The sequence below is a fragment of the Carassius carassius genome, chromosome 3 (genome assembly GCF_963082965.1).
Source record: "Carassius carassius chromosome 3, fCarCar2.1, whole genome shotgun sequence".
NCBI classification, from domain to species: Eukaryota; Metazoa; Chordata; class Actinopteri; order Cypriniformes; family Cyprinidae; genus Carassius; species Carassius carassius.
In genome coordinates, this window is record NC_081757.1 from 36,027,049 (window position 1) to 36,053,853 (window position 26,805).

At 36.1% G+C, this 26,805-nt stretch overlaps 4 protein-coding genes across 6 annotated transcripts in view; 1 reads left to right on the forward strand and 3 right to left on the reverse strand.

Moving 5' to 3' along the window:
* The window catches only part of piezo1 (piezo-type mechanosensitive ion channel component 1), a 92,564-nt gene extending 78,516 nt beyond the window's left edge, over nt 1–14,048 (reverse strand). For all 3 annotated transcript variants that reach the window (XM_059536940.1, XM_059536949.1, XM_059536933.1), the window contains exon 1: nt 13,448–14,048. In XM_059536940.1, the coding sequence (XP_059392923.1) occupies nt 13,448–13,511 (64 nt within the window). In that variant the 5' untranslated portion in view covers nt 13,512–14,048. The remainder of the gene's footprint in view (nt 1–13,447) is intronic.
* Nucleotides 14,049–16,127: 2,079 nt separating this feature from the next.
* Nucleotides 16,128–20,841, forward strand: cdt1 (chromatin licensing and DNA replication factor 1). The gene is made up of 10 exons (XM_059537001.1): nt 16,128–16,712; nt 17,364–17,513; nt 17,600–17,835; nt 18,042–18,236; nt 18,345–18,490; nt 18,666–18,766; nt 18,872–19,060; nt 19,399–19,542; nt 19,614–19,815; nt 20,357–20,841. The coding sequence occupies exons 1-10, from the start codon at nt 16,227–16,229 to the stop codon at nt 20,518–20,520; spliced, it is 2,013 nt and encodes a 670-aa protein (XP_059392984.1). The 5' UTR covers nt 16,128–16,226; the 3' UTR covers nt 20,521–20,841.
* On the reverse strand, nt 20,540–24,120 carry aprt (adenine phosphoribosyltransferase). The gene is made up of 5 exons (XM_059537010.1): nt 23,957–24,120; nt 23,736–23,839; nt 22,216–22,349; nt 22,041–22,119; nt 20,540–21,404 (listed from the first exon to the last, which is right to left on the reverse strand). The coding sequence occupies exons 1-5, from the start codon at nt 24,031–24,033 to the stop codon at nt 21,265–21,267; spliced, it is 534 nt and encodes a 177-aa protein (XP_059392993.1). The 5' UTR covers nt 24,034–24,120; the 3' UTR covers nt 20,540–21,264.
* A 537-nt stretch (nt 24,121–24,657) lies between these two features.
* The window catches only part of galns (galactosamine (N-acetyl)-6-sulfatase), a 41,780-nt gene continuing 39,632 nt past the window's right edge, over nt 24,658–26,805 (reverse strand). The window contains exons 13-14 of the mRNA XM_059537004.1: nt 25,411–25,528; nt 24,658–24,908 (exon numbers count right to left, since the gene is read on the reverse strand). Of these exons, the coding sequence (XP_059392987.1) occupies nt 24,822–24,908; nt 25,411–25,528 (205 nt within the window). The 3' untranslated portion in view covers nt 24,658–24,821. The remainder of the gene's footprint in view (nt 24,909–25,410; nt 25,529–26,805) is intronic.

Below are 26,805 nucleotides of genomic sequence, written 5' to 3' on the forward strand. Positions count from 1 at the left end.
TATCTGGCATTACTACAGAGAGTTGTACGATTTCTCTCTTTGATTCAGAAACACACTCTCAGAGAACCATCATGCATTTGGTAAAAACATTAGAGGAAAAGATTACTCATATGAAAGACAAAACTCCACACTGCAATAGCTGGGTCACCAGAGAACAATCCTCATTTCCTATCTATTCTAAGAAAACATTTAGCAATATTGATTAATTCAATTTAATTTAAATAGAAAAATCGCAAAATATCCAAGCAACCAAATAGCAATGTCACACACACACACACACACACACACAAATATTATGTGAAATATAAGGAAATCTAATAAAGTTTCCAGATCTAGTTGGAGGAGTGAATTATTTGTGTGAGATGTTTGAAATTGAAGCGTTAAGGATCTTACCATCTGAAGGGAAACATGAAACAACAGCTCACAAATCATATACTATCATGACCTCAGGACTGGTCATACTCTGAAACCCTGTCTCTTGGCAAGAGTGCCAGCCTTTCTGAAACTGTTTTTCCATCTATAATTAGCATGTTAGCGCTTTGTAGGCACAGACACACTTTGTACATACTTCCCCTCAAAACTTAGTAATTAGAATGATCAAATCTTAGATGCAGTCATGCTGTCAAGGACTATTAAACTGAAACTTTTGTTGTCATATGCACACATTTACAGTGTCAACCAATTCCAAATGTAAAATAACACCTAGCACAGATCGGACGTGTGCACAATTTTCATTAATGGTCACCCAGACATGGCAACATATCTAAGCAAGTCTTGCCATGTGGAGTATAGAGATAACACACCCGCACGATTACAACAGAGGAAATTGTCTCAGTTTTACTTCTGTCTGCTGAACCCACATGCTGATCTTTCTTGTTCACTTTCTTTGTTGCATTCATGTAGGCTCAATCTGACACACTAGTGAAGCCAAACACTTTGCCAGCCGTGTCAAAGACCAGCTTTTGGGGTGAACAATGTACCATCAGCCTAAAATCCCTGGCTCAGGAAGCACAATCAAGCAATTTTCCATGAAATGCTTAATATATCAAAAGATGAAATTGATCCTATCCCTCTCTTCCTTACAGTTATCAAATGCTGCTGTATACACGGTCAGGTCACTTCACAAACTCAGCTGTGGGACGTGAAAGCAATAAGCAAAGGGCTTGATGATGCAAGTATGAGGAATTTTGAGAGAATTCTTCATGCTTCAGCGGCATGCATTTAAAAAATTTAAGAGCCTCATGACAACAACATAGACTTAGTGAGAGATATGACTAGGAGTAATTTGATTTCACAATAACAATATAGGTCAAGGTCTGATTACATTCAAAATCATTTCAAAATGCTAAAAATACGTAAATATCATTATGTGGAGTTTTTTTTACTTTATTGCATAGATACAGTAAAAGTGGGTCAGAGGAAGGGGATCTGGGTCACAAACATGCTTGAGTATCATGATAAAAAAACATTGGCCACATACACACTGCAAAGTTTCAGGAGTGTATCTTGTAAATTATCATTTTGTGTATGAATGAAACTGGACCCACTCCAGAAATTGCAATGACTGGTGAAGGTCTCGTATGATATGCACTATTTTGTCATGTTTTGTTTATGTTTGGATGTGGATTGCAATATTTTGGGTTTTATATCTAGTGTAAAGCATTTTGAGCTTTTTCTAGCAAGATCTGGCAACACAAATGAGACAATACATTTTTCCCTGTCTGATAGGAATTTAAATATGTCATTAAAAACTAGTTGTTCAGTTTGCTTCTGTGTACACTGCATACAATTTGCTTTGGTAACATCAATTTTTATTTTTGGGTGAACTATCCTTTTAATTTACTCGTAGTCTCATATTGTCATTGTGAAACAATATTTTAGTCATATCACTCATTAAGGCCACATAAACACAACAGCAAAATTCGATTGTCATTTAATCTTTTTAGTTTTTAAATCCAGTTCTATACATGTATATAGTATAAGTTCCCAAGAAATTACTGAAGTAACAGTCAGTAATGCAATAAATCTAATTTACTGCTACTGCTCTTCATTTTAAATGGTGTGAGACTGTAGATACTCATCTGCTTCGGGAAATCAAAAAGTAAATTTGTGGGACCATAACAGGTGCAGATCTCACAATTTGGCAGAGTCAGCCTCCAGTGCACCCCTGCTCCTCTGGCAAGGCCCACATTTATCGGTTTACTGGTCTGATGCTGCCCACAGCGGGAAGCTAAATTCCTCTTTAATGGCCACAGCCCACAAACAGGATAATGTTTTACTGCCACTTCAACAATAAAACTGGAAGGACAGCCTAAGCTACAGGATTTGTACTTGCTGACTAAATATATATGATTGATTTGGGACTTTACGGTATAAATCTCTGGCAGCAAAATTACATGAGGCCTGCTATCTCCATTTAGTACGGACTTACTCTTTTTCAATGCCATTTTTAAGCATAGGAAATGTTTCTAAAAGCAATTTTAAATTTTGAGCCAATCAATCAACCAATAAATAAATAAATTGATATATTTCCAAAAGAGTTTATTAATGCATTTTTTTTAAATTGTATTTATCATTGAATTGTTTTTTTTTTTTTTTTACAGGGGGGCTTTGGAAACGTTACCATCACCTTTTTAAGATGGTACAACCAATCATCTTATTAATCATGATCAGTGTTACATGTTATCTAATGTTACAAAATCAGCCTTTAAGTGAATGAAAGACCTGATGATAGAATATGATTTTTCATCATGATCAAATCTATTCACACAGTCATGGGAAACAGAAAGTCTTTAAAAGGTGCAAGTTTCACTTGAGTGGGACGTGAAAACATATTTTACATGTTACTTTGGCAAAATTACACACAGTATCTGGCCATTTCCAGGCTCATGCAGACGTCTGGGCTGTGCTGGTTTCTCGTCATCCTAAATTACAATTTTTTACAAAGCTGAGCAGACCAACTGTTTGCACTTCCAAAAACAGCACAAGTACCTCTTAAAGTCTCTGCCGTTAGGCTGAGAAATACCGCCACAAGCTCTCAGATGATAATTACAGGCAACGCATAAAGCTTGGGCTATATTTTCAGCCATGCTCCATTTTGGCAGAATTTGGCTGAGAGGGGGGAAAAAGAAACACATATATAAAAAAAATGCAACGGTTATGATTCTATTTATTAGAATAAAATATATTTATAAAAAAAAGAATCGATTTTGCATAATTTACTTAATAGGAGTGTTGAAAGTGATGAGTGTTCTTGGTTCAAAAACATGTTGAATTGTGTAATCATTTTTCCCAGCTTCAGGTTCACGACACCATTCCGTTTATTGTTGGTTACTGCCAGTGTTGGGTAAGTTATAAAAAAATAAAATAAAAAAAAACACTATAAATTACTAATTTCTTCTTTCAAATTGTTATTTGATTACATTATTGATTGCTGCATTAAAAAAGGTAATCGGATTACCAATTACTTTACTTTCAAGTTTACTTTTCAAGTTATTAAACCTAATACACTACAGTGAAAATCATAGTTCTTTCATAGTTTTTTGCAATTTAATATTGACTGAAGAAATTACGTGAGCATAATTTGAATACGCTCGCAATAGCAACAAAAACATGTTTTTTTTTTAGTTTTGTAAAATAAAGAAAACAAATAGGGTCCACTTTGTGCATTCTCATTCTGAACAAAAATAACATGATACATGTATCTAAAGAAAAGCATGAAGTGTTCATTTTTTAAATGAAGTAAGTCTTTGCCTTCATATTTATTGTGTAGAAAAAGAGTGAATGCGCTCTGACTCATAACACTTTCGCACATGGAAGAAAATGGACGGTGCTCTACAGATCACATAATTCAGTGGACAATTAATAGAAATGTTATTATGTAAAAAGAAAATGTGAGTATAAATCTGTTCTCATATACCAACAATAACAAGAACTCAGCAACCACTCTCTTTTCTTAAAACAGGATAATAATCTTCTGTGGTTTGCCACCAATCTTGCCTTTTTGTGCAACAGCAGCTGCTCTGGTCACGTGATCCTAGCTCTGATCTTATTGGATGGCCAGTATTTTCACTTTGCCAAACTGAAAAGATTCGTCAGACTGGTTTGAAAAAAAAAACTTGGTCTGAGAATGTTCGCAATCCATTTGGAAGTATCCATACAAATCTATTGTTTTATTCCAGCATCCGATATTCATTTAGCTTTTTCGCGCTCAGTGTGGGATGAATTTTTACTTCATATTTTTTAACACTGCATTTGTAACTTAAGTAACGTAATTTTATTGACATTAGTAACTGCAATCAAATTACATACATTTAAAATGTAGTGCATTACATTACTGCGTTACCAGGGAAATTAATTTAAATACAGAAACGCGTTACACAGTAACGAGTAATACCGAACTCTGGCTACTGCATATGGTTGCACATATTATTTAGGCATAAACAGTGCACTAAGCCTACTCTGCATTCCCAACATATCCAAACACACCCAATTCAGGTCAGTGAACCCTCTTCTAATGAGATGATTTAGAAGTGTTAGAAAAGGGAGAAATTCAATGCTAAGGGCCGGCACAGGAGCACAATTGAGAAACAGTCCTAATGGAGAAATGCCAAATATTTAGGCTAAATACTGCATGAAAACCTTACTCAGCACAAAAGACATGTCTTCACAAAAACATTATTATGCAATTGCACAGCCACAATGTCTGTAGTTAAATAAGGTTTGGATTTTTGTAAAGTAAAATAGGTATGGCTACAATTTATAGGGGTAATTAGGTTTAATATTCCATATGTTTGTACAACAGCCAAAGAAAATGTATTGCAAAATCCCTCCAAATTTCCTCATATTCCATCAGTTATAAAAGAGTTCTCGGTAAGATATAAATAAATGACAGTAGGCACTACTTGGTACTAATTCCCATCAATTCTAATAAATCAAATCCAATTTCAGATTGGATTTACATGTGCACTACATGTATTCTGAACAAAACTTTAGCACATGGGCAATGCATGCTAATCACAACACTTTACACTTTTCACAAGGTATTTATGAATCCGATAGTCGTATTTATTTACATATTTTATTTTTATCTTACTGAGAGTATTTCAGGTCCCTGTTTGTAATTTAATTTGAATCAAGCTCAACTGGATCGACTGAGGTGTTTACACCAAAAGCTTTTCAGCCTGATTGATTAAGCCATCAATGCAATTATTATTGTATTTAGTTGCTTATAAACACAGCTAGTGTGATAAATTGGTATTCAAGTTAGCATGTACAAAAAATTGGGTTGCATGCAACCAGTGTGCACAGACATCTGCAGACAATCCTAATAAAGAAAATTACATCATGCAGACAGTGCTTAGACCATCGCAGAACAAGGACAGCCAAAGTACACTTCAGCTTTTATATAACTTACATTACTGCAAAATGGCTTAACAGTTGTAACTGTGCTCCAGTATTACTTGTATTTTCATTACTGTGTGGGACGTCCTGTACACCGGTGAAGGAAACACAAACAGTCATGTGTTTCTGTTCAGGAGGTCTACCGACCACACTGATTAGCATCTCATACAGAAATGATTGCACACACACACTCATTTACTTGTAACAATAAGCCTTAAAAAAGATTGACCTTTCAATTGTTGGCGGAAGCCCTGAGCCACCACACTCCATTAACATGACGTGCATCCTGTTTTGATGGAAAATTGTCATTTTTCCAGTCATTGGGTTGTTACAGCTATTGCTTACTGAGTAGCGTCCTAGTCTGGGATGTTAAAGAGTCCAGTCAGAGGTGATCTATCAGATTTTTACTGGTGTGACGTGTTGCATTGCTCTGAAAGGCAGTGCAAAGACAGAAAATAGAGCACCAAATCAGCATATTACAATTTTTTGAAAGATCATGTGACTTGGCTAATGGCTGATGAAAATTCAGCTTTGCGATGCAGGAATTACATTTACATTATATTTTAAAAGAAATTAAAATTAGTGTTGTCAAACAATTAATCACATCCAAAAAAAAAGTTTTTGTTTAAAAAATATATGTATGTGTACTATGTATATTTATTATGTATATATATATATATAAATACACACACATACAGTATATATTTTGAAATTATTTACATGTATATACATTTCTATACTTATACTATTATATTTTATATTATACATAAATATATTTAATATATAAACTTAATATATCTTTCTGAAATATATACATGCATGTGTTTGTATTTATATATATATATATATATACACACACATAATAAATATAAACAGTATACATACTCACTATTCTAATTCTATTCTTAAAAAAATCTAACTACCTTTCTAATCTTTTTGTATTCTATTTTCTTTTCATTTATTATGCAATTGTGTGTGTGTGTGTGTGTTTGTGAAAAGACCTCTAACACTAGCTTGCTCTTTTCTTTTTTTTATTCTATCTGTTTTCTTTTTATTTATTATATTATTTACAAGTCCTTGCTACGTGTACTGTGTTAACCTAACTGAGACTTGTAATAGCACATATATATCATTGCTCTTTTTTAGGGCTGCAACTAACGATTATTTTGATAATCGATTAATCTGTCGATTATTTTTACGATTAATCAATTAATCGGTTTATGTACTTATATTTTAGTTTTTTCCATTTTTTCCCCCAAGTAAATTATTAATAAATGGTCTTTATCATTCAGCATAGATTTAAGAGATTTTAACCATTTTGCACTGTCATATCCTCATCAAAATATACCTGGAGTTGTTTTATTGTGTTAGTAATCCTTTGTCGAACTCTTCTGCAATCAGAACACTGACCCATACTCTAGCAAATTTCACATGGAGATTTCAAATAATGTTTTCACCATGGCAGTCCTTAGAGCTCCTAAAGTAGTTTAACATCCTGAACAAAGCTTATTAAGGAATCTTTCAGAACATATTTTCACGAAGAATAAGGATAAAACAGAATAAAATTGCAGTGCATTGTATTTTATTATATACTAGGAAAAAGCTTTATAGCTTTTGCTGTGAAATTGTAAACAATCCTTCAAAAAAAGTGCCAATGGCATGAAACCTGAATGGAACTCACAATTTAAAGTAAAATCCATCAGAAGGTTGTCCAGAAAAAAAAATAGGACACACACAAAAAACCTGCTGTGTGAAAAAGAGCAGTGAATAATACTTAGGAAAAAAAGTGCATTTCAAATATCTACATTTACCTCTCTCATTCAGTCATGATTAGGCTGCACGACTGAATTTTGAACTGGTAAACGACAAACTGATCACAGAACATGTTTGTAAAGCTTTAAATGTTAACTGTTAAAAAGCAATGTTATCAGCTTTTACGACTAAACATTTGCAAACAACATTGTACTGGAGAATCTGCACAAATGAAAGTCTTAGGGGCCGTTCACAAATCGCGCCTAAAAACGCGTGGAAAACGCTAGGCGCACCGCTTTCTCCTTCTTTCCAAAGCGCTCGCGCAGAAGCGCCCCTGAGGTGTCTGCCTTTGCTAAGCAACCATGACGTGCTCTCTCCTTGAAGACGCGGAAATTTCAGCAAAGGATAAATGGATTTGCAGCTAAAAAAATCGCTTGCAGTAGCTCTGCTACTAAATTTATTTCAAAATGGAAATCCATATACAACTATGATCAGCTGTTCCTTTCATCTTGACTGAGCTTTTAACGTTGTTACGGGAAAGGATGAAGCTGATTGGTTAGTTCTTGTCACATGACCCGCGGTGCGGTTGCTGCATTCTGAAAAGTTGAAATGTTTTTAACTCGATGCGGTGCGGTGTTGGAAATAACGAACTTGAGCGCGCAAAAGACGCGATATGTGAACGTCCCCTTAAACAGTGCAGTAGTGCAGAGTTTACAGGTTACTCTTCTTTTTTAAAGGCTCAATGTAAAGTACTCCCACATCACGCTGAATGCTGCAGACATAGACATCATATGATGTCTATGGCTGCAGAGACGCTGTTCGGGAAGCACGTGACATAAAACAAGGCCAGCTATTGGCTATTCGCTACTTCTTCTGTTGTACTGGCTGAGTAAAACCTCCGGTGGCTCATTACTGCCACACTTTGGTCACCGCAGATTTGAAATATGCACGAAATGAGCCGCTTACGGCAAATAAAAGTTATTTAGCAACGAATCGATGACTAAATTAGTTGACAACTATTTTAATAATCGATTTAAATCGATTCGTTGTTTCAGCTCTACTCTTTTTGTTGTTTTTGATTTCTTCCATTGTCCTCATCTGTAAGTCGCTTTGGATGAAAGCGCCTGCTAAATGAATAAATGTAAATGTAAATGTAATATATTATGTAAACAAAAAATATATTTTGTATGCCATTAATTTCGATTAATCGTTTGACAACACTAATTAAAATAGAAAAACGTTCTTTTAAATTGTAATAATATTTTCACAATATATACAGTACAGACCAAAAGTTTGGACACACCTTCTCATTCAAAGAGTTTTCTTTATTTTCATGACTATGAAAATTGTAGAGTCACACTGAAGGCATCAAGGGCTATTTGACCAAGAAGGAGAGTGATGGGGTGCTGCGCCAGATGACCTGGCCTCCACAGTCACCGGACCTGAACCCAATCGAGATGGTTTAGGGGTGAGCTGGACCGCAGACAAAAGGCAAAAGGGCCAACAAGTGCTAAGCATCGAAATGGTTGGAAGACCATTTCAGGTGACTACCTCTTGAAGCTCATCAAGCAGTAATCAAAACAAAAGGTGGCTACCTTGAAGAACCTAGAATATGACATATTTTCAGTTGTTTCACACTTTTTTGTTATGTATATAATTCCATATATAATTCCACATGTGTTAATTCATAGTTTTGATGCCTTCAGTGTGAATCTACAATTTTCATAGTCATGAAAATAAAGAAAACTCTTTGAATGAGAAAGTGTGTCCAAACTTTTGGTCTGTACTGTGTGTGTATATATATATATATATATATATATATATATATATATATATATATATATATATATATATATATATTTTTTTTTTTTTTTTTTTTTTTTTTTAATAAATGTAGTCTTTGTGTGCACAGGAGACTTAAACATTCTGACAGGTAATGTTTATTAAAAATGTTTATTATTCAATTAAGTGGACGAGGATTTTGACCAATGAGATTTCACTGTGGAAAAGGCTAAATAGAATGATCTGACAAACATAAAAACCATGTCATTCTGCTTGATAGAGACAGTACATACAAAATGAGACCAAACTCTAGTAGAAAAATCTATGGGAGAAATTCTAAATATTAATATGGTGGCCAATGGCCATAGAACAAGTCATCATTTAAGGTCACGATGTAACAAAACAGATAACAATTTTTTTTTCATTAAAAATTAACTTGGTTCTATCCCTAAGTTGTTGCTTAATTTTACTAAAAAAAAATACAAAATATATACCTTGACTGAATCTAATGTCAGAATCATATTTCACTACAAAACTAAAGATTACAATTATAATAATTTATCATATAATGAAAGATAATATAATCATTTATTATTAAAAGTAATTATACAATGTAAAATGTTTCATTCAAAACTGTTGATCTATAACTATTATTCACATTAAATGAATATGTCTTGGAATGTTTTCTTTTCTTTTATGGTAACAAGAACTAGGCAGACAATGCAAGAAATATGGTTCATTATATGGTTCATTTCAATACAAACAAACAATAAATAAAGTATTTATGTATTTATTTAACTATGACCTGGTCAACATGGTTGACAGGTTTCATGTGATTTGCCCATGAAGGCTAAATCACACTCCAAATAGTATATCAGACACTGTTCTTCTAGGGCAGCGGTTTTCAACTAAAGTCCTCCCACACTTGTTAAGACTTGCACACCTTTGAATGGAATATACGCTCGCTTCGAACTGGAAACATGATGTTCACTTCGCAGGGTACTTATGGACAAATAGAACAAATGTCTGAAATGATAAGAGAAACATATGCAGAGTGGAGGGTCACGAGGACTGGAGTTGAAAACCGCTATTCTAGGGAACTGTACAAGTAATACACACACACACACAATACAAGTTATGACAAGAATATCTCGTATCACATTGCACAATCTCTTCAAGGTATTTCCCTAGCATCATGAAAAGCATTTCCTCTGGTCTGATCATGAATAGCACTTTTCTTGGAGACCAGAGAACTATTTAATGCCTTTCCCCGAAGCTATATGAATATTCTATGAATTGTTAAAGAAGATGAACCACAAATCTGCAGAGCTCTGTAAGGTAGAAACTTGATACACTGAGAGCGATGAATAGCTCTTAAATTGCTCATGTGGCTATGGTTTGAGAATGTTTCTGGGCAAAGTGTGCTGAATTAGCCGTCTCATTAATCATTTCACAGAAAATAAGAAAACAGCACACTGGCTACAAGTGAAGTTTATTCATAGACTAAGTTACTTCTGGTTAACTCTACTAAAACTCCACGGGTTATAAAATTTACAACTGTAAGCTACAATGTACACCTACTGTTGCACTGTATAACCTACTGCATTTTGCGCACTGTTAATGAAGAAGAGTGATTAAACTTGCCCGAAATTATTACTAATTTAGATGATTTATGAGGCGACAGGCTTGAACAACAAGAGTACTTTTCCCTTGAGTGGGTATTCCCGTAAAAAACACACAAAGTATCAATTACACCTAATGTGCAGCTTTTGTCCATTCATTTGTTGCAGAAGCGCTAAAAAGCTTCCTGTGTTTGTCAGGAAGTGAAAAAGTGAGAAATTAAATATGTTCATTTTATTCAGTTCAAAATAACTTTTTCACAGCATGATTTGGATTTTTATCCAAAAGCATTCATTTTTAGATTTAACCCCCCCAAGTAGGAACGTCACAGGAGTACTTCAAGGCAGCAGGTGTAAAATGTTCAGCAGTGTGGTTGTCCACGCTTTCTACGCAGATAAAGGCATTATATTTATGCACAATAAAAGCATGCTTTACTATCCCTTGCAGTATCAAATCTTTTTGTAAGCTCATTAATGTAAAAATGGGCTTAATCCTAATTCAACCTAAAAAATTTAGTATAATCAAATTTGCTATACAAGTCTTTAAGTATGAAGTATTTAATATTTTCCCCAGGCCTAAAGTACACTGGACTGAAATCGCAGTAGGGATTTGAATTTCCGTGTTGTTGTCTTTCTCACTTTCAGATGTGGCAGTAAAACAGCACCGATCCCTTGAGTGGGTACAAAAGGTCCAAAGTGAGAGGCATGCTGGAAGGCCTGAGCCATCACAGGACTCTTCAATTCTTTCAGTGATGCACACTTTCCAGCCTCAGGCCAGCTTCAGGCATGCCAGTTTTTCTTAGGGGCGCACAGAGGTTTTGCTGCTAACACACCCAGGTTGTGTGCTTGCCCTACTTTAAAGTAGAAAAACATGGAACATATCCATTCAGAAGACAGAAATAAGCCAAAATGCATGCTAGCTACTTCTTATTAGGGTAAAATAAAAGATAATTGTTTACATGCAGGTGGGAAAAGTTAAAAAGCTGCCACTGAAGACCACGTGGGAGTGCTTAACAAATCTGGTTGACCGCATGCGTGAGTCTGAGGACAACCCGAGACGTCCGTTGCATGTTGCGATTCTTCCTGTGTGCCACGAATCCCACATGACACGAGAAACCACATGTTCAAACAATATCCTGTCAACAGACTGTGCCTCTGGCTAATCTTTACCTGCCTGTGATAGTTTTATATGTGCTGTTTATAAAACATGGCAGGATTCAAGCCTATAACATTCTCCTGCACTTTTTTTTTTTAAGTCAGGGGATTAATGTTAAATATAGAAACCTGTCTGGCCTGACGGCTTTTCACACTATGCTAATGTTTATGTCAAGGTTTCATAGTTTCAGCACAGATTGAACTGCAGCACTGATGACTAAATATGTTACTAAACATATACAGTGTGTTGAGGGTTGTTTAGCGAACTGTTTATCAAGACATACAATTCTGAAGTTAATGATGCTTGTGTAATTAAATATCCTTGGCATATGCCATTTAGTTTGAGCATACGAGGAAAACAGTCAGTAAAAAAGACATTCACAATCCGTTTTTCTTTCTTTAAGGTGCTTTTCCAAGTGTAGAATGGGTTTTGATTTTTCATTTGGTAATAGACCTAAGGCTGGAATACACTACATGACTTTTGCCCAGATATTTGCCCCAAATAGCAGTCTGGATGAACTGATGCTTGTTTCTGAAAGTCAGAGCCAGTCTGCAGGTTTTGAGCAGTCAGAGTTGACAAATTTCACAGAAAATTGCATATTGTATGATAGGCACAGACTCAGATATTTTCGTTTCAAATATAACTCCATCTTGTTGTAGGATTTCAAAAATGGTTCATATTTGTGTCATGTACAGGCTCCACTCAGGCGCTATATGAGATTTATATGTGCTAATTCAGACAGGGATGGCCCATTCCGTCTCTATTGGCCCCACCATAAAAAGTAAATCTGAATCATTGTAAATCTGAAATTAAGAATGTTAACCCAAGGATTACATATGTGCAGTGTGAAAATACAGGATTAATTAGCAACCCAGTAAGAACAATGACCTTGGGTTAACAATTTCAAGCGTGAAAAGCCCATAATTTGACTCTTCATGGGAGGTGATGCTTAAACACCAGCATGAAAGTATTTGTTGCTCGGTAGAATGCAAGCAAATTATGCAGAAAAAGGAGGAGACAGTAAAACAGGTCTGAGAAAGAAAACAGATGTGAGTTGCAATCCAGGCAGCAGGAATGCATGATGCATCCTCAAATAAGTTTAGTCCCAGAGGAAGTCAGCGGCTCGGGCGTGTCTGCTAAAAAAACACCTGAATGAGGTGAGATCACCCGCTGCAGTCAGCGGGACACATTCAAGAAATGAAGCTGATGTGCAACAACGAAACTATCATGTGACTGGATGGTGAAATAAGTAGCTGACATGACACACACACACACCTACCAATTCATCTATCATATGTTTCATCTGATATAAAATATGAGCAGCTTTTATAATCACATATAAGTCCCAAAGGTGTTATTATTATTATTTTTTTTACTTAAACCTTATGTTTTATATGTGTGTGTTCAATGTGTATGAAATGGTTCAAAAGTTTCGTGGTTACACCACGTGACATTTTTGGAGCCAGTGAATCATGTTGTTTGTATAAAACGGTATAAAGGTTTTAGAATGTATGAAACCAACATGGACAAAAAAACGTAAAGACACTTTTTGCAGAACTTGGCATTAGAGTTTAAAAAACAGATCTGTACTTTTTTATCTTTTACTAATTTGTTAAGGCAAAGTGAAAGTGAATACGGGGAGAGAAAATGTTATTAGGGATTTAATTTAAAATAATATGCTACTTTTTGCTCTGTATTGTGTATAGGGCGGATGGAATAAATATTGAGGACTTACCTGCCAGTAAAGAGATGGGCAGCAGGCACCAGTAGAGCAATCCGCAGAGCACCTGAAGCTCCATGAGAGAGACACTTCCACTCACATTCCTCCCACGACACAAATCCACAACACAACCATCTCACAAGCGTGACGACAGGAAAACAAAGCTACATGGCGAAAATATAGTATCTCGGTTTTGTTTACATATGTATATACATGAAAATATAACCAGTAAAACTGTAGACCACCGATTAAACTATTAAAATAGCACTATTATATGTAAAGGGTTCTTAAACATAGGCTACCAAAGAATAAAGAATTTATTAAGACGTCGCGTTTGATTGTTTCGACACAAAACTCAAAAAGCGGCTTTATGGAAGTCAATTAGCCTATTCATTGTACATCTTCATGGAAAATGTGATTCGCCGCCTAGCCGTTTGTTAAACTTTCTTCAGTCTGTCTTCCGTTCTCGCAGTAATCTGCTCCGACTTCACCTGAATATGTCCACAAACTGTTATACAATGTCACAAAAACTCATGAAGAGAGTTTGTTCTGTTAGTGTATAGTCCGTGCTGCGTCCCAACACTGAGTCGAGGGTAACTCCCTCTCCGAGTGACGATAAATAACTCGTGCCAAACGCGTAACGTCACGTTCAGCGGAGAACTTTGAATCGCGCGGATAAACAATGTGTCACCTACAGAACTATGGCCTTTCAAATCACAGCGTTTAGGGAAACTAGTTATACAGATACCTTTTGTGTTATTTCAGACATTTCAGTTCATGTATAGCAGGTCCGTCTTTAATAAATTAATTTGATAATTATAGACAAGACAGTAATGGCTCCTGAGATTATTTTCAAGAAACTGTATTTTTAAGATATAGCTTGTGTTTATACTCCTGAAAAAACATCATAGAAACAACACCAAGTGTGGATAGTGTGTGAATAAAACTATACAATTTGCTGTTTAAGTTTCTGAGCATGTGCAAGTAGCCTGAAAAGTGGGGTTAGGTTACTTCTTTTACACTTTTATTCTGAGTGTCAGTTCAGTGCACTGAAACGGAGGGAAGGCCTGTATGCTGATGTTTTTTGAATCGCAACGCATTTCTTTCAGATACAGACCACCCAAACTAATTATTTAAATGATAATTTCGTATATTTTACCCGTGGTGGGTGTCATTGCTGCTGTATCTCTTTTATGTTGTCGCCATCTAGTGGTGACTTCGGGTAACGTATTTTAGGCGAAATATCAACAGGATTATAGTTTTCGTTTGTTTTTGTTTTTTTACCCTCCACTGTCTTAATTACTTACAACTAAATAATTATTAACAGCAGAGGTTTTGATTCCCATGGAATAGCCTGAGCTGACCAAATATATTCTGTTCTTATCTGTTGATACAATCTATACAGTGAATGTGTGTCCTTTTGGATAACTGTTCCTGCCAAATGAAGTAATGTAATGTTCCACCTTTCAAAAATTAGGAACAGTTTTGTTTAGTATAATATAACAGTAAATGTGCTTAATTTATTTTATATTTTATTTTTATTGCTTTTTTAAAATTAATTAATAGACTATGTTTTCTAGGCATATATAGGCTTTTGGCATTTATATCATAATCTCACCAAGTTACCATTTTACAATAACATACTGGGAGATAGTATAAATTGCCTTAAATTAAACTTATAACTAAATGTAAACTTAATAGTATAATGTCAGCAAAAAAAAAAAAAAAAAAAAAAATATATATATATATATATATATATATATATATATATATATATATATATATATATATATATATATATATATATATATATATGCATCCATATGCATTTATGTATTGGGCTTTACATAAATCCTTTTCCATGTATTTTTAAATAAATAAAAGTCTTATAACGCATCATGAGCATTTACCCTTGTATGAGTTTGTTCTGCAAGGTCATGCGTTTTTATTTACTTATTTATTTATTTTTGTAATATTACATAGCTTTTTGCACATCATCCTGATTCCTGACAAAATGAGAGATATAGCGTGACAGCTGACTTTTATTTTTATGTAAGAAGTCTGCACCATTAACTGCTCCAACTTTAATAAAACATAAAATACTTAACAAAATATATATTTATCTAAATAAAATAAACTCCGATTTTTTTTTTTAAACATATTTTCTTAATGTCTATTATTTCATGTCAGGCTTTACAGGGTTAAAGCACCCCATTGAATCCACTCTCCTGAAGTCGAGTGGATTAAGATCTTCCAGATGAAAGTAAACAGTGAGTACAGATGAATATGTGCATTAAGGGTTTTAATGAGTTTATATTTTTTTAATGTTGGAGTCATTTTAATATTTTAACCAACAAGCACTGCATAAATAAGCAACTTTTTTATTTTATAGCAGCGGAAAACAACTGATTCAACTGTCGTGTCAGTCACACTTTTTTGTTGAATGGGTTGCGGTGCTTTGACCTTTAAGATGATTGATTTATCTTGACCTGTAAATTTACAATACAATAGAAAAAACCTTCCCATTCATTTCACGACCCGATCACATAAATGAAGGCTAACGTGCTAAAATGCAGGTTAAAAAAAGTGTTATATAAAAATGAAAGCCAAAATTTTTGCTGTTTGATCAGCGGATAAGGGGCGTGGTTAACAGACACGTTCTGCCTACTTAAGTCACGTGGTCCAATTTCGCGCGAAAGTTAGTCTAGGAAGACGCTGAGAGGAAACTTCCGGTCGGATAACAACAATAATTGCACGCCATCGAGAAGTGCAGGGACCTTATTAAAGCCGAAAAATGGCTCAAGCTCGGGTTACCGATTATTTTGCACAGAGTAAGAAGGGTGGCGTCGTTCGGTCTTTACGGTCCAAGGGACAGAAAGTATCAGAAGACGCTGTGGAGTCGGCGGTGATCGCTAAACCAAAGACACCGTCCAGATCTGCACGCTCTTCACGTAAAACGACGCGTGATCTCACCTCACCAGAGCCGCAAAAACATGTTCAACAGGAGTTCCTGAAAGTCATCGATGAGGCTTTATCGTCACAAACAGATACCGCGACTGACTTTCGAGATGCGAGTAACGAGGGTTTAACGGCGAGTCCCAGAACTCCTAAACGGACGGCGGCGGAGTTTGATGTGTGTTCGGTGCTGTTCCCGTCCACAGCCGAGCAGCACAGCAGCGCAAAGAAGCGCGCGAGGGCCAGAGCTTCACCAGAGGAGCGAGCGGTTCACAAGACCGCGAGGAAGAAGCTCGAGCTTCTCCCCAAACACCACAAACAACAGGTAACTATAGCAAGATGGAGAATTCACACGGGACGCTTTATTGCGTTTAACATGTATTTCACGAGCCGTCTTGAAACGCAAACGCAGAGACGTCTATAGGACACGTATGTAGTGTGTGTTTTTTTTTAGTTTTTAATAAAGACCCCAATCTAGTACTGTGGACACTATATGGCTTTATAAAAATGCTGTTGAGTTTAGTATCACATTCTCAATCCTGGATTATTCCATATTTCTCTATTCCATATGTGACATACCTGGTCAAAAATATATAAATACCTTGTATTCTCTTTCCATTCGTCAGACTATTCAGGAGAATATTATTATATTTTTCTTTTTCGTATTCTTTCGTGTGCTTAAAGTGTTGAATGTGTATGTGAAGTAGACTAACTTTTTGTGCAATAAACCATGTTATGACCGTGTCTAAAGAACTTGTTTGACTAGCTAGCAGTTATCTTGGTTATCCAATCAGTCTTACTATTTGGGAAAAAAATACACCAATCTGTGTATTTAACTGATTTAGTTATTCCCAATCTTGCAGATGATAGACCACATAGACTAGTTGTAAAAGTTAATACAACCGGTCATGGTCTAGTGAATGCATTGTGTGCTTATTTAATGACTGCTAACCCAGTCTGTTTTATTTTAATGCAGAGCATCGAGCCCCTGGCCAACAGCGCACCTCAGGCACCTCATCACACTGCCAGCAAAGAGCCTAAAAATACTGTTGATCATAATTCTAATAGTTCTCCTGTAAACAAAACGAATGGAGACGATAAGCTCAAGCAGACAACCAGGAGCCAGGTAACGCATGGGGCTCTTCACACCTGTGCAGGAACCACCTGCTGTTTGTGAGCTTGACATTTATCAGGTTTCTTTTGTTCTTTCAGAAAACATTTACAAGAGAGGATGTGGCAGCGTTGAAGTCCAAGCTGCATAGACTGAAAGGACAGTCCGACACCGCGACGAATCCCTCACCTGCCCCAGTGTTGGCAATAGGGGAGCTGAAAGCGAGGCTTGATGCAGCCCGGGAGATCTCAGCCAAAGTTCAGCAAAAAAAGGCTGAGCGAGTTGCAGAGGATGCTAAAGCTACTGGGGCACAGGCTGTGCCTGAAGCCGGGGAAAGGTGAGGTTTGCTGGTCAATGTGTCAATGTTTTCTGTTCCATGTAACATGAAGTTACCCTTCTATGGAATAGTTCTGTATGGACATTCGGTGCAGGTCTTGAAATCATACATTTGATTTAAAAAAACACTGCCGATACCTTGGACATGCTTTGAGTTGTTAATCTTCTATAGTTTAACTTCTCTATTTCCATCTCTTCTTGTTTCAGAGAGAAGCTCCCAGCTTATCAGCGTTATCACACCTTAGCTCAGGACGTCCCGCCTGGTCTTACCCTGCCCTACCAATACAAAGTTCTTGCCGAGATGTTCCGCAGCACGGACACCATAGTCGGGATGCTGTTCAACCGCTCCGAGACGGTCACTTTTGCCAAAATCAAGCAAGGGGTCCAAGACATGATGCACAAGTAAAAGGCTGAATGAAACTAAATGCTAAAATGTCTGTGCCAGTCAGGCTGCTGGGTAACAGTGTGGTCCATCTTATCAAAGGTAACCATCTTTTGCTTTCTTCACAGGCGTTTTGAAGAGAGCCATCTGGGGCAGATAAAGGCTGTGTACCCTTCTGCTTATACTTTTCGTCAGGAGACAAACGTTCCCTCTTTCAGTGCTACTGCCAAAAGGTCCAGCTATCAGCTTACAGTGGAGCCGGTCATTCACGAAGGTCAGAACTTTGAGAGTTGGCTCAGAAATGGTTACATTGAGTAATAAGTGTTATTGCATTAGAGTTGCTGCTGAAGTAAATTTGAGAGCATAATGTGTACCAACCATTTTACAGTACAATGTTAATCTTTTTTTCATTTCGATCATTTAAGTTCATAAAATGTTTCTGTCTCCAGAATTTAACGGTACTCGTCCAGTGTTGTCTGCCTCTCGTGTTTTGGAAAGAAGGAACATATTTCACCAAAATCTGGTTGAAATCGTGAAGGGACACCACAAGGTAAGTACAGGATATGACTCCTAATAGTTTTGCTTGCATTTTAGAATTTTAGACATTTCTGTTTATTGTTTATGCTAATCATGTTTTGTCTTGCATTGAATACAGCTCTTCCTGGCTTCCCTAAACCCTCCCATTGTCGTTCCTGATGACAAACTGACCCGCTGGCATCCGAGATTCAATGTGGATGAGGTTCCCAACATCAAGCCAAGTGATTTGCCCCAACCTCCCCAAACGGAGAAACTGACCTCAGCACAGGAAGTGTTGGACAAAGCTCGTGCTCTCATGACACCAAAGGTGAGCATTTAATCATTGGTTCCCTTTTAGAATAGCAGTCAGTAACGAGCCTTTCTAAGATGAAAAATCTAGTCTTTCAGCATGCTTTTTTTTTTTTTTAAACTGCAAATTGGGTTTTAAAAATGAATCAATCCACAATATTTAAAAACTGTTTTTCAAAGAACTAAATTTGTTTATAGTTTTAGACATTTATGCCCCCCCCCCCCCCCCAAAAAAAACTATTTAAAGTCGTGTACAAGTCTGTATAAATAGCATTTTATTCAATAAAGTTGATCTGAAAACAAATGTGCATAGCATAATTTTTTTTGAGAAAATTTTGTGAGTTGTCATCTTTCTAGATGGAGAAAGCCTTGGCTAACATGGCCTTGAGAACAGCAGAAAATGCATGTGCTAAAGAGCCAGAGACCTCCGCTAAATCGCTTGCCACACCGACAGAAACCCCCAGTGCCCTTAAAGGAGTTTCTCAGTCACTGCTGGAGAGGGTGAGTCAAGAACCTTTTTTTTTTTTTTTAAGTGCATTTATAAGAAATTTACAAATTTCTCTGTGATTCAGATTCGTGCCAAAGAGGCTCAGAAACTGCAGGCTGCTATGACACGGAACCCACAGCAAGAGGAGCGCCTGTCGATGATGTCTCGGCTGCCAGAGTTGTCCAGGATCTTGCGAAATGTATTTGTAGCAGAGAAAAAGCCAGCCCTCATCATGGAGCTCGTCTGCAACCGCATGAGCGCTAGCTACAGATCTCCTCTCTGTTCTGGTTAGTACAGATGTACAATTGCGGTTCCAAAACCTAGTGAGCTGTATTTTAAAAAGTACCTCATGACTTCATTTGAAAGCAACTTCACACCACACACAGACCTCTTCACATTAAAGGAGCAGTTTGTCAAAAAAAAAAAAGTTTCATCTTAAAGCGTTACTCACTAATGGATCAACTGCAGTGAATGGGTGCCGGCAGAATGAGTTCAAACGACTGATTTAAAAACATCACCATAATCCACAAGTAATCAGTTAATATCTTTTGGAAAGCTGCTTGCACTCACTTACTGGATCCTTTGGTGAGCAAGGCATGTGATGCAAAATTTCTCTAAATGTGTTCTAATGAAGAAATAAATTGATCTACATCTTAACCTGAGGGAGGACTATTCCTGTAAGTTTGATTATAGCATGTTGCTGGGTCAGTTGTGATATGCAGAACATTTTTACCTTTTTTTTTTTTTTTAATTAAACTAGTTTTAGAACAGTTAGTTTATATATATATATATATATATAATTTTTAATTTTATTTAATTCAAATTTAGATGAAATGGAGAGACATCTTCGCCTGCTGGCTGAGTTGACACCTGCCTGGCTAACAGTACATCCAATCAGGAAGGATGTGTACCTGAAGCTGAACAAGACCATGGATCTGAACATTGTGCTGGACAAACTGAACCAAAAGATGAAGGAAGAGGAGCGTATTTGAGGAAATTCAAACGAGACTGTTGAGAGAATACCATGTGCAATATTTTATTATGGATCTTAACATTGAGATGACATGATTGCTTTTTAATTTGTGCAGTCCGTTTTGCATTTTACAAGACTTTCAAGTCTGGCGGTCACTGTGTTTTTAACTGCTGTGATGTTTGCATAGTAGCACAATAATTGTTCATAAATGTAGACATTCAAAAAGTAATTTGTATAAAGTAGTTGTACCCAAGTTTGGCTTCTTTGGTAACTTAAACCTTAATGTTCAGCTAGTTAATGTGCATCAATTCATTTACAATAAACGAGTTCATGCAAGCAACAGTGTTTCATATTCACAAACTGGAAGCTTCACACAAGCTGTATCTGAAATCACATGCATTCGTTTATAGGTGAAGAGTGGCATGTCTGGAGTAGTCATTAGACAATTGATGAAAAGCACATACAGGCAACTTCTAAATTGAGCATACAACAAACATTTTGCTAACCCAGGAAGCCAAGAGAGAGGGTTGGAAATGGCATTGAAGATTACATTCACACTATATAAAACATTTTCTTTTCTTTCTTTTTGGCAGCTGATTACTGATCGACCTTACTTGGTGATTTCTTATGCAGCCTGTCTCTTTTTCAGATTCTGTTTATGTCTCAAAAAAGAATAAAGACTATCAAAACATGATTGGAAGTTCTTCATATTCATAAACCATAATTCATTATAGAAGGCTAAGGTATGTGAGCAGTAGTTCTGTCAGTACTGTATTAGAGAGAACACCGGGGTTGATTGCAGCTTCTCTGATCCATTGAGATACTTGAGTTCAATCACCACCAAACAGCCCAGCACCTCGGCCTTCTGCTGTTTGATCAGCTCACACGCTGCATACAGGGTTCCTAACAAGACAAAAGCACTTGGATTGTTGCTGTTGGTACATTAAGCTGCCCTCTAGGCATTATGAATCAACAACTGCCCATCTTGGTGTAAAAATATACTTCCCTACAAAAGTTAAGACATTTGAATTGAGTAAGATAGCTGTATGTGTATATATACACAGCTCTGGGTAGATTTGTTATAAATTAATTGTTAATAAATGAGGAAAACTGCAGTTAGTACTTATAGATTACTTTTGACCCAACTCATTTATCACCTTGATTTGTATTGGATATTCTTGTACCTGTACCATTTTGATAAGGAACTTTTTTTAGTTTTTTTTTTTGCAATGTTGAGAAACTATTCCTTAGAAGTCAAATATTTAAATTCTTTAAATTCAGTGGTCAAATGCTGTCTGGTCTACAGATTTTCCTTGTAATCACCACCTGACAACTAATTAATCCGTGTGTAACACCACATTCCTAGGAGATTTCCATTACATATATATGCAGTAGGCTTTTTAGAAAGAAAATGATAGAGAATTAATAATTTAAAACAAATTGCTGCCATTTTGCAAATAATATGTAATCGTGTTCATTGTATATATAGTAATTCAACTGTGGTATAGTTTAAGCACACTGGTTTCAAGTCTCACTCACCTCCAGTAGCCAGTAAATCATCAACGATCAGGACCTTCTGTCCTGCAGAAACAGCGTCTTCCTGCATCTCTGCCTCAGCCTGAAACAAAACTGCTGAATTATATCATGAACAGAGGCTTGCATTTTAACTACACAGACCAGATGTGATACTGGATCATTTATAAACTGAAATTACCTTCGCATACTCAAGACTATAAGATACTGATAACGTTGGGCCAGGGAGCTTCCCTTTTTTTCGGATTGGAGCAAATCCTACACCTAATCTCTGAGCCAAAAGTGGCCCAAATAGAAATCCTCGAGCGTCAAGTCCTAGGAGAGAATGAAAAAACATCACTATAACAATACTCTACCAGCAGCTACCAGGGTGTTTCTATGCTGCAGTCATTAGTGAGTTCTGGGTGGCTGACAGATTGTTAGTGGGGTGATGGTGTACAGTTACTATGTAAAAAAAATACTGCTGAAAAAAAAAAAAAAAACGAAAAAAAAAACATTATTTGTTTCAAGTGTTTGCAAACCAAATGTTATTGCACTTTTGTTCATATAGCAGTACTTAAAATAAATAAATAAAATAAGTACACAATATACTTTTGAATCCATTATTAGATTTATCTATAATACGATTAATCGCGATTCAAAATTTTTATCGTTGCAAAGCACTAATATATATATATATACATGGCGAGCGTGATTTTACAAAGTACAACATGTTCCTGGATCAACATCCTTGTTGATCCTGGAACAACATTCCAATCAACCAATCAGAACCGAGATATAACTTTTCAGAAAATATCTGTTTTAGGCTTTCAATCAGTGTAAGGTGCTTCTACACCCTTGTTAATCAGATATAATTTTACTGATTTTAGGAAAAAATTATGGGTAAGGTTAGGTTTAGCGGTAGGGATTGGGTTAAATCTATATTTTTGGACATTAATGTTGATCCATGAACAAGTCTTGCTTGACATAATCAGGGTGACCATATCTATATTCTCCATCTCTCTCTCTCTCTCTCTCTCTCTCTCTCTATATATATATAAATATATAAAAACACACACACACACAGTGCATTTTTGGTCTGCTATACTGATTTGATTTAGGATATAAACCATGAGTAATAACCTGGAATGCACCAACAAATGAGGATGTAAACAATCATGAATAAACCATTTTCTGGCCAAATCCGATCGTGTCTCTTTCCAGGTTTGTGTTCACACGAATGGTGTAAAATATAATTGCAATGGAATATAGACATACTACAATGATATTTAAAACGTCCGTAATATTGCTGCTGATAGAAGGAGGATCTTTAGGAGTTATTAATGGCAAGACATTTTTAATGCTTTTACACTTTTAAAATTCCTTTTAATGATCGATATTTGAAATAATGTCACCTCATTGTATCCGGTTCCTGAAAATGCTTATTATTGTTTAGAAATATTAATAATATATTATATATTTATAGATTATCATCGAACCTTGCTGGTGGATAACGGTTCTGTAATTCCAAATGAACAATGATAACGCAATATCACACTATCCAACAGAATTGTAACAATCACATAAAATCCTGTAAGTATCCAGTTTTAATCAGGCAAGACACCTGATTTGATTCTATTTGATCCAATAAAAATCCTTCTTCCTCCCACAAGGGTTATCAGGAGTTTTTGTAACGTGCCACATGCACATGGACTCTCTTACCGACTATAAGATCCACCTGAGGGTACGAGCGCCTCACGTGCTTCTCAAACAGATCCGTCACTGCAGCCAGCGCCTTCGGATCCTTCAAGATCGGACAAATATCCCTTAAAAAACAAACACAAGCTGCGACCGTTACTGCCAAACCCGTACATCTCTTCCCCACTCAGCCTTATTCCCCACGGCTCGCTCATATTACAATCATATTCTATATGAATACTCACTTGAATGGAATCCCCTTTGTAGGGAAATCATGGAAAGTTCTGATGCACTTCGAGATGAGGTCCACTTTCTCTGCCATGACACCATAGACAGACACGCGCTTCGAATGTTTTTGGACTGAAACGGGAAGTTGTCCACGTGCTCAGGCCAACGAATAGCAGCACGCTTACTGGCCACATGACATGTACGTCATGAAAACGTAATTATTTCTTGATATTGTTTTTTATTTTACTTTACTTTGAAAAGGAAAACGTCGCTAATAAATTAGATGTGGTAAAAGATTATGAAGTACGCGGGCGAAATTCAACTGACTTGATGGCATAATGCCATTGTATAATTTTTTTTTAAATGTATTATTATCATTTCAACACACTTATAAATATAATTCATGATATAAATATATAGCCAAAGGATCGTTCCATCTGTAATAAAGGAGGAGAGTTGCACTGACATGCAAACAAACGACAGAATCCCAGTGTGTTCTGTAGATCTTGCAGCTGCAGTGGAGAAAAAAAACAGATCTGTTCTACACAGGAAACCAAGCAATTACTTTGTTTAAAAAAAAAAACAAAATAGAAATATTTTCTGTCAAAAGCACAGTCACACATAGGTTTTAAAAATATTTTTATTACAAGAAAAAAAAAGTGTTGATATTGATTTAAATACAAGTCAAGTCAAAATAAAATTAAACAATATAATGAATTAACTTGATGAACAAATTCACAATCATCTATAGTCTAATCTATGTTTTAGCTAACATAAATATGCATGATTATGTTGTGTTTTAGGTAATCTTGTCATTGTCTGTCCGTCAGTAGTCTAACTGAGGTGCAGTGAGCACCAGGCGGCAGCTGTCAGTAAACTAAATTAATGTGGCCAGACACACTTCCATGGATTTGACTCCGGGGCATTGAGACATTTGCCCAACTGCTCACAGCCAGGAGGACTCCAGTTCTGAGGACGAGGAGAAACAGACATGAACACGTGAGAGCGCTGTTGCTCCACGGCTGTTAAAAGACGCCTGTCTACTGTGACCCTAAACAATCTTCCAGCCCATTAATGGCACAAAATAAAGACATTTTTGCAGCGACAGAAAAATCACAAAGACTGCTAACATTAAACAACTAAATACATAAAATACTAAAAAAATAAAATAAAAAAAAATCTAATAAAAATCCCACTTTTCAATAAGTTTTTTTTAATGATAATTTATATTCTTCATACATTACAAAAAAAAAAAAACATTAATTGTGCAAATATGTGGTAGAATATTATTTTGTGTGCAAAAGACTTGCACTAACAGCTGGTTTGAAATCAAAAGATGCCTTTTGAAAATAAACGATGTTCATTTCATATGATGATGACCAATGGAAAAAAAGGTTAACGGTTAAATCTGTTAAACGCAAATGTGTCCCACTCTTCAGTGACAGTATCAATCAAGTAATAATCATCTCACCATGACAGCCAGGTCACACATGTTGAGTTGCGGCATTCCAGGGATCAGATCCTTCTGATGCTGCTCCACTACTGCAGTCACCTGTCGATGAACATCCCGGTACTCCTTAGACTGGACACTTTAAGGCAAATGAAAAAGGGAGAGGTCAGGAAAGAACTATTTACTTGATACAGCACTTTTTATCACATTTATTATTATTATTATTATTTTACAATAGGACGGTCTTCTCAAGATGCTTCATTTTATTAAAGTACCCCTATTATTACACTTTCATTGTCTTACAATATGCATTTATTTTTACCTCTTTACCTATTTTTACCTATTCGCTCAAGGATTAATTGTTTTTTTTATCCCTCCTTTGCGTGACGCTAATCTGCAGTGATTTGTCCGATTGGTCTTATTTTCATTTCATCATGCCTGTGATGCCCGACAAAGCAGCGTTTGTGAGCGCAGTGCTGCTTTGTGTACAGCGTTACCGGGGAAACCACTATTTTTTATTTGCATTAAGACCAACGCAAAAAGACAAAAAAGTGAGTGGCCAATATGCTAATGTTTCATGTTGACGTCATGTTGTCATTCATTTTAAAAACTACTCATTTCAATGACTAAACGAAGTTGTCTATTTCTTTTGAGAGACAATAACTTTATACATGGTGCACTTTCAGATTTAAAACTCCAGGATGTTTTCATTCACGTAGAGCTGTATTATAAAAAAATGCATGAAAGGTAATTTTCAAAAAATCCATAATAGGGGCACTTTAATACAGAATGCAGAAAATATAGTGAAACCAACCCTGACATGTTTTTGACAGGTTTGACACTCAACTACCATATACTTGTACCATGATGTTTATCTGGTAAACATGATGTTTAACTATTGGTACTATGACATTACACTAACAAAAATGTCACACGTCCCAAAAACATTTTATAGTTGATTTACAGTCAGTTGTGATTCTACTTCAAAACAATAGCTGATATTTGCTCTCAATTAAAAATCATCGGCATCATCTTCTTCAAATAAGAACCTTCACAGCCTCATCTTTGCACTGAATATAAAATAGTTGCAATTAATTATTCGCTCATGCATGGCTCATGCATGGTTATTACATTATAATGCATGGACAAAATGTGACAGACGGGCAATCCCACCATAAAACACACACGCAGAGGTCCCTGAGGGTTGTCATTTTCAGAGAAGCGGTCATGTGTCCGCTCATTATTTGTGTTGGACAGCATCCCGCACCCCTCCGTAGGGCACAGGGACCCTGATGGTTTCAAAGGAACGCTGTTCTCAATAGGACCTGTAGGCTTAATGGGCTTCAGAGAATGTGTGTCTGTGCGAGAAACACACACAGACAAATATCACCACTGCAATTACGCTGTAATACAAAA

Coding starts and splice junctions, on each gene's coding strand:
- aprt (XM_059537010.1), bottom strand. CDS start 24,033: ATGGCAGAGAAAGTGGACCTCATCTCGAAGTGCATCAGAACTTTCCAT. Junction 23,840..23,956: donor ACAAAGGGGATTCCATTCAA/GTGAGTATTCAT, acceptor TTGTTTTTTAAG/GGATATTTGTCCGATCTTGA. Junction 22,350..23,735: donor TCAGGTGGATCTTATAGTCG/GTAAGAGAGTCC, acceptor ATTCTCTCCTAG/GACTTGACGCTCGAGGATTT.
- cdt1 (XM_059537001.1), top strand. CDS start 16,227: ATGGCTCAAGCTCGGGTTACCGATTATTTTGCACAGAGTAAGAAGGGT. Junction 17,514..17,599: donor AGCAGACAACCAGGAGCCAG/GTAACGCATGGG, acceptor TTGTTCTTTCAG/AAAACATTTACAAGAGAGGA. Junction 18,491..18,665: donor GGAGCCGGTCATTCACGAAG/GTCAGAACTTTG, acceptor TTCTGTCTCCAG/AATTTAACGGTACTCGTCCA.